The following is a 7,500-nucleotide window of genomic DNA, read 5'->3' as shown; positions in this document are numbered from 1 at the left end:
AATTACTGCAGCAGTGAAATTAGGATAGAAGACAACTTTATTGTCCATTAAAGTTGTGTTTGGCCCATCTGACAGTTTATTAACACATCAATACACACACACACACACACTGATGGCATGAATACTCCAGGTAATGAACATTATGAAAAACACCTCTGGAAAAAAAACAGAATAAAATGAAAAGTGATTTTCAATGAGATGAAAATGATAAACAACATAATCACACAGCGAGAGAAGAATATGAAGCTGTAGAAATAATGTGTCTTTGCCTTACAGTCATACAACATGTTCACTTGTCTGCAGTGACTGTGGGAAATACATTTACCATGAATTATGCACATCATTATTATTATGATTATTACTGTTATTGTCCAGGCCAGGCTAAAGCAACAGAACCACAGCTGCAACATGTTCATCATCCAGTCATTGTGAGCATCTGTTTCCAGATGTAGCCACATGATTATAACACCAGGACCTGTGTGTGTGTGTGTGTGTGTGTGTGTGTGTGTGAGCTCCTTGTTCTGCTGCTGCAGGACATTAAACATCAGTAACTAGAGGTTATTGATGGAGGGAGGCGACAGGTTAAAGATGTGTCATGTGACCTGATGTGTTTCCATCTTTAAACGTCTCTTTAGATTTCTCTGTTGTTGGTCCATTAAAACTTCTCTTCCTGTTATTCTTCTTCTTCTTCTTCTTTTTCTTCCTCCTCTTCTTCTTCTGAGATTATTTGATTATCACAATAGTTGCAGATAAATTTTATTGTTTAATAATTTCAGTTGTAATATTCTTCTTCATGACTCGTGCTCCTGGTTTCAGTTGTGTTTTTTCTTCTCCTGTGGTAAATCCGAACGTCACCAGAGTTTTGAACCTGCCTGGTTCTGATTGGTCCCCCTCCCTGTCTCATTTACCTGTTCCCGTGTGTGTGTGTGTGCAGCTGGACCGGTTTAAGGAGCCCCCTGCGTTCGGGCCGATGTGTGACCTGCTGTGGTCGGACCCGGGGGAGGACTACGGTTCAGAAAAGACCCAGGAACACTTCTGCCACAACAGTGTCAGAGGCTGCTCTTATTTCTACAGGTATGGCGGCGGCGTGGGGACGGAGCTCGCTGCGGGAAACGTTTTAACATGGAAATAAAAAACAGACAAAAAGCAGCTCTTCATGTTAATCTGAGCTGATTAGAGCTTTTCTAAACAATGGCTTATCTGTGGATAAGTGAGCGCTGTTAAATCCGCTGTCAGACAGATAGTGGAAACAAATATTAGCATTCTCTGCTCTGTCTTAATATTTGTACTGAATTTGCCGTGTTGACTCCACATGGAGGTCAGAGAGAGGTGAACGCTGCTGCGGCTCTAAAGCCTCTTTTATCCTGCATTAGTTTGTTTCAGCAGCATCACATTTAAACCAGTCATTAAGAAATGACTGTGAATGACTGTGTTTCTGCAACAGTCCTGATAGATGTATTAGAGATTACAGCCGTCTGTCGGCGTTTAGCTGCGTGTCGCTGCTGCTGTGGAGCTGCCAATCAAACGGGACTTTTTATGGACCGAGCTAATCGGTTTGATACTAACGAGGATTTAAAAATGTCTTTGTGATTTGATACTTAAGGCGTCAGTGAGCCAATCAGCATGCAGCGTGCTTGGACCGGGATCTAACAATGCTGGTGATTGGCTGTTAGTTTGATTTTGACGCCCCCAGCAGCTCATCACAGCTTCTGTACAGGTGCTGCTGCTGCTCCTCTAAGCTGGGAGCTGATCTGAATCTACTGCAGACACGCGGCTGGGTATCCATCCAAAATGTCGATTCATTAACAGTTTTATTAATTTAATTACAACACATTATTGTACAGATTTTAGCTTCACTTCCTCTTTACACACTCAAACAAAGAAACAGCCAATCACCACCGAGGCTGCTGCATGCTGATTGGCTCATTGACGCTGATGATATTTACTGAATCTACTGCAGCTAAAACACTGACTATAGTCTAATAACCTGAACTGTCACTTTAATGTAAAGACTGTAGCAACTAAAGCTTCACATGCAAAGAGAACCTCATGAAGATCACTGGTGATGCGTTCAGGGACCACTGCATGAGCCAGTTTTATATCATTGATGAGATCGTGTGGGAGCAGTCTGTAGAAGTGATCGTTCCACTCATCAGGTAAAATGTAAAACGAGATTAAAGACCTTCAGACGTGGAATACGAAACGCAACAGCTCCTCCTGTTCGCACCTTAACTTCATGACAGACAGGTGAGGTGGTTTGTGCAGCTTCAGGTGTGAAAACAAGCTCCTCAGTTTGTTCCTGCAGCAGGTGAACGCAGCGTTCCACTCTGATATAAACGCTGGTTCACTGGAACCAGCTGAGTCGTTTATTTACCAAACTGGCGTCTGATCATGTGATGACGAGTCACTCTGTCATCATGTTTGTTCATGTACTAACTCTGTGTGTGTGTGTGTGTGTGTGTGTGTGTGTGTGTGTGTGTGTGTGTGTGTGTCTGCAGTTACCCAGCAGTATGTGACTTCTTGATGAACAATAACCTGTTGTCTGTAATACGAGCACATGAAGCCCAGGACGCAGGGTGAGTCACATCAATCTGTTGCTTTGATTACTCATTGATTATTATATTATATTATATTATACGCTGTATTTCTGTATTCTCTTCCATTTCTGATTATGATTGTCTTTGGTTCTTTCTTTTTTTAATTTTCACAAAAAAAACAAACACAAGAAAACCACCGTCACAGCAGTAACTCATCTCTGCTGGATGACCAGATGTTCTGTGTCTCAGAAACATCTGCACAGGCTGAAACTGTCTCTGTTCATTTCTTCAACAGAAAACAGGATGAAAACATGAATTTTTTCATGATGAAAAAGAGACTAAAACTAAATAAACAGCAGCTTCTGAAACTACATAAGAGCATGAAAGAGGACGAGTGGACAATCAGCGAGATGCTGTTGATGTACATTTGATATCACTGTATAATTACAGTGTGTGTGTTACCTGTACTACATATAGCTTATATTATTATTCACACCAGTGTTTATAAATCAAACAGTTTGGCTGCTGGAGTTATCTCTGTGCCTCTGTTTCCACAGTTCGCTCATAGAGTCTGAGTCTGTGGTTTCCAGTCGGGGGGGGGGGGGGGGGGGGTTTCGGGGGTCACATGATGATGTGAGGGGTCACCAGATGTTTAATGGGAGAGGAGTGAATCAGAAACATGGTTCACTCACTGTCACAGTAGATTTTTAAATATGTGCTTAATGAAATACTTTAGTGTCGTCTGCTCGTCTCTCTCGTCTCTCTGAATGTTTCCCCCAGGGAAAGTTCATCTTCATCCTCACCCTCGTCTTCATCGCTTCCTTTGTGACTCTGTGTGTTTGTGTCCGTCAGGTATCGAATGTACAGGAAAAGTCAGACGACAGGCTTCCCCTCTTTAATTACAATCTTCTCGGCTCCTAACTACCTGGATGTGTACAATAACAAAGGTGAGAGGAGTGAAGGATGGAAACCATGGCAACAGGTTGGAAACCTTGAAGCCCTGGCAACAGGAGAGAGGAAATGCTGATGTGTGTGTGTGTGTGTGTCTCTCTGTGTGTGTGTTTGTGTCTGTGTCTCTGTGTGTGTGTGTGTGTGTGTGTGTGTGTGTGTGTGTGTGTGTGTGTGTGTGTGTGTGTGTGTGTGTGTCTCTGTGTGTGTGTGTGTGTGTGTGTGTGTGTGTGTGTGTGTGTGTGTGTGTGTGTGTGTGTGTGTGTGTGTGTGTGTGTGTGTGTGTGTGTGTGTGTGTGTGTGTGTGTGTGTGTGTGTGTGTGTGTGTGTGTGTGTGTGTGTGTGTGTGTGTGTTCTGTCCTCAGCGGCGGTGCTGAAATATGAGAATAATGTGATGAACATCCGGCAGTTTAACTGCTCCCCTCATCCCTACTGGCTGCCCAACTTCATGGACGTGTTCACCTGGTCTCTGCCCTTCGTCGGAGAGAAAGGTGAGAGTCCTGTCACTGTGTGTGTGTGTGTGTGTGTCTCTGTGTGTGTGTGTGTGTAGAGGATTCACACACTGAAAGTAAAGTGAGGAAGATTTCCTAAATGAAGTAAGAATGTCTGATCTTGTAAACACAACAATGGCTGCAGCTCTTATGACATCATCAGCATGCGCTCCCTTTAAATGACCTGAAGCGTGTTGTGACTGGAGGATGCTTCAGGAGCTGCTGGTTGATCCGGACGTTAATCTGGGGCACATCAGTCGATCATCTCTCTTCAGAGTTCTTGTTGCATAGAGCTGAGGAGCGCAGATGTTATCGTCCCCACTGGTTTCCATCATTCCTCCACCAGGGCGAATGTCAGACATTGAATTTCTTTTTCTGTGGTATTTAAAAATCTTAAAGTCTTAAATATAATTTGAACCTGTAGAAACATCCCATCACCTTCAGGACCTTCTTCAGTTAAACCTGATGGTTGGAATCAGCTCGTGAATATGAAGGTGTATCAGGTTTATTAGCTGCAGCTGTTTCATGTGTCAGACTCACACAGCTGCAACTAATCGATCACTCGATCAATAATCGTTTGAATCTTTCTGAAGCAGAACACGGTCTCTAATCTGATTTGATGTATTATTATTAAAGTAGATGTTTTTATAGACTGAAGGATCAATGGAGAAAATAATTGGCCAGTTAATCAATAATGAAAACAGTCATCAGTCGCATGTAGAGACGTATTTAATGAGCTGCTGATACCCAGTGTTAGAAACTGGATCAGACGCGGCAGCTGGAGCTGATTGGTCCGAGTGAAACCTCCTGATCAGGAGAATTAAAAACCTTGACGCTCAGTGTCGTCGTGTCGTTTGTGCGTGTGTGTGACTCTGGCGTGTTCTTGTGTTTTCACACAGTGACGGAGATGCTGGTGAACGTGTTGAACATCTGCTCTGACGACGAGCTGATGTCAGAGGGAGACGACACGTGTGAGGGTAAGAGGAATTGGGGGGGGAGGGGGGGGTGACCTTGAAGGTGTCCAACTGATTCTCAGAGCTGTTGCTTTTCACTCATGTTGAGTTCAGCTTGAAGAAGAAGCTGCAGCGAACAGTTTGTCACCTCGTGGTCGTGTGGGTGTGAATTATGAGAACTACTGTTGTTGTCAGACATCTGAGGCTTGGAACCAGCCGACCCACATCACACCTTTTCTCTTCACTACGTTCACGTGGTTCAGTCCAGACAGACACTTTCAGTTCTCTCAATGAGCCAAGAAGAAGAAACCTTTTCTCTGAGCTACAGTCAAACATAAAACCACATTATAATAATAATAATAATAATAACTTTATTTTTACACCACATTTCTTAACAAAGTTACAAAGTGCTTTACGAGAAAAAGTAAAACAAGATAAAATCCAAAGAACCTGAACTTAATAAAAAGAGAAGAACAGCATGAATAAAAATACATCTCACATCAGCAGGAAGAGAAAAGAAAAAGAAGATGGAAGAACCAGAATAAAGGATAAAACGATGTAAATAAAAGGTGCAGACGGGCTGAGACAAAGACGTGATTTAAGAAGAGATTTAAAGGAAGTCAAAGCATCTGATTCCAGAGTGGGGGGGTTCTGATAGTGAACACCTGGTCACCCCCACTCACAAGCTGTGACCTTCAGCAGATCAATACTCTGGGCTGGACACACCTGGTCAGTAGGTCGGAGATGTACCTGGGGGCGGAGACATGTAAGGCTTCCAAGATTAAACTTTAACATCAGTGTGAATCTAACAGAGTCGATGGAGGGAGTGACTCTCCTCCGTCAGTCGGACTGTTGAAGACTCTTTTTTCTTTTGATCAGTTATTTACTGCATATTAAAAAAAAACAGGAAGTGACACCACAAATTTGAATATTACTGTGGAGACCAAACATGCAAAATGTGGTGTGATTATATATCAGATGTGTATCGGGTCTCAGCTCCAGCCACAAGCAGCACAGAGAAATAATTACAGAACAAAAATCATTATGATAATAAGTTTTTATTTTATTAATATTAATTACTAAATATGAACAAACAAGAAAAAAGAGCATATCTGTGCGTGCGCCTCCTGCACACGCATGACCACTTTCAAAAGGCATGTGTTTACAGGCCATACGTAGACATGCAGCATATAGACCCGACACCCGTGGTCTGTCACAGCTTTTCCCTCTGGTTCATTTCTACACCGCTCACTGTGACCAGACCGTCGTCTCCAAACGTTACGGCCACAAACAGCATAGTACAACTCATTAGTTTCACTTTGAAACGTCACCAGCGTGCAGCGTCCCTGAGCTCCAGGCAACACACACCGCTACAGAATAAAACCTACTTTAAATAATTAGAATACGTTTGAGTCGGGAAGTAGAGCTGAATCATTGATCACAATCAGAATCAGTCATTTAACATGATTACTCATTGACTTTGGAAACAACATGCACTTACTCTAACAGTCGACTTTCTCGAACTTTAAATACAAATCAACAGAAAAACACATTAAGAAATTAAAGATAAATAAATAAAATAATAAATATCTAATATCTTAATATTACAATTAAATATATAATATAAAAATATTTTTTATTTATTATTAGTGTTTTTCCACAACCTGCTGATTGTATGGGGATGAAATTTGCTGTGAAAAAGAATGAGGCACAAAAATAGTTTTATCTCAATTATCTTGTTTTCAAAATGGTTTGAAGCCAAAAATGTAATCAAGAAATAAAATGAGTTAAAGTTGATTAGGATTTATAAAGTGTCAGTTGTTGTTGGTTGTTTTCTTCTTGTCAACAAACGTCTGTTCTGTCTGTGGCTCAGAGCAGCAGCTCAGTCTCAGATCTGCCGCAGGAAGCGGATCATTTAAACAAACTGCTCTGCCAGAAATAAGTTTTTAAATACATCCTTTAGGTTTAAGTCAGTATTTACGGGTGAAAGCGCCTCTGTCTGCTGGCTTTTATTTTCTAATTCTACTCGATGATAAAATAATCGGAGTTGTTCTGTTTTATCTAATAGTAATAACGTGGCTCCGAGTATATCGGCCTAGTTTCCTCAAACAGCTGCTCACTGTAGTTTTCATCAAGCAGGAGGAAACAGTGCATTAGCCGGGGACTATTTTCAGCGGCGTATTAATCCGCGTGTGTTCACGGTGATGAAGGAACAGTGTGTCTCACTGATGTGTGGGATGTGTGGCTCTCTGTCAGTCCTCATAGTAACGAGCGGTAACCGAGGAGACACAGTCCAAGAGACCTGTAAAAAAAAAAAAACAACAAAAAAGCTGTCAGTGTGAAAATTGGCTTGTTTCCGTGGCGACCTACAGCGAGTGTTAAACGCTGAATATCATTATTCAGGCAGAGGAAGTGAAACCCTGAAGGAAGCTGCCTGTTAAAAGCAGTTGTAGTGTGTGTGTGTGTGTGTGTGTGTGTGTGTGTGTGTGTGTGTGTGTGTGTGTGTGTGTGAGAGAGAGAGAGTGTGTGAGAGAGAGAGAGTGTGTGAGAGAGAGAGAGTGTGAGAGAGAG

General features: G+C 42.1%; 1 protein-coding gene across 3 annotated transcripts in view; it reads left to right on the top strand.

Annotated features, from left to right (window-relative positions):
• The window catches only part of LOC111238025 (serine/threonine-protein phosphatase 2B catalytic subunit gamma isoform-like), a 30,899-nt gene that overhangs the window by 15,270 nt on the left and 8,129 nt on the right, over positions 1-7,500 (top strand). For all 3 annotated transcript variants that reach the window (XM_022767397.1, XM_022767396.1, XM_022767395.1), the window contains exons 6-10: positions 935-1,074; positions 2,499-2,576; positions 3,390-3,484; positions 3,851-3,976; positions 4,876-4,953. In XM_022767397.1, coding sequence (XP_022623118.1) covers positions 935-1,074; positions 2,499-2,576; positions 3,390-3,484; positions 3,851-3,976; positions 4,876-4,953 — 517 coding nt within the window. The remainder of the gene's footprint in view (positions 1-934; positions 1,075-2,498; positions 2,577-3,389; positions 3,485-3,850; positions 3,977-4,875; positions 4,954-7,500) is intronic.

The sequence above is a fragment of the Seriola dumerili genome, unplaced genomic scaffold, assembly GCF_002260705.1.
Source record: "Seriola dumerili isolate Sdu_G_001 unplaced genomic scaffold, Sdu_1.0 BDQW01001186.1, whole genome shotgun sequence".
NCBI lineage: Eukaryota > Metazoa > Chordata > Actinopteri > Carangiformes > Carangidae > Seriola > Seriola dumerili.
Note: the sequence above shows the minus strand (reverse complement) of the source record. Positions and strands in the feature narration are given on the sequence as shown.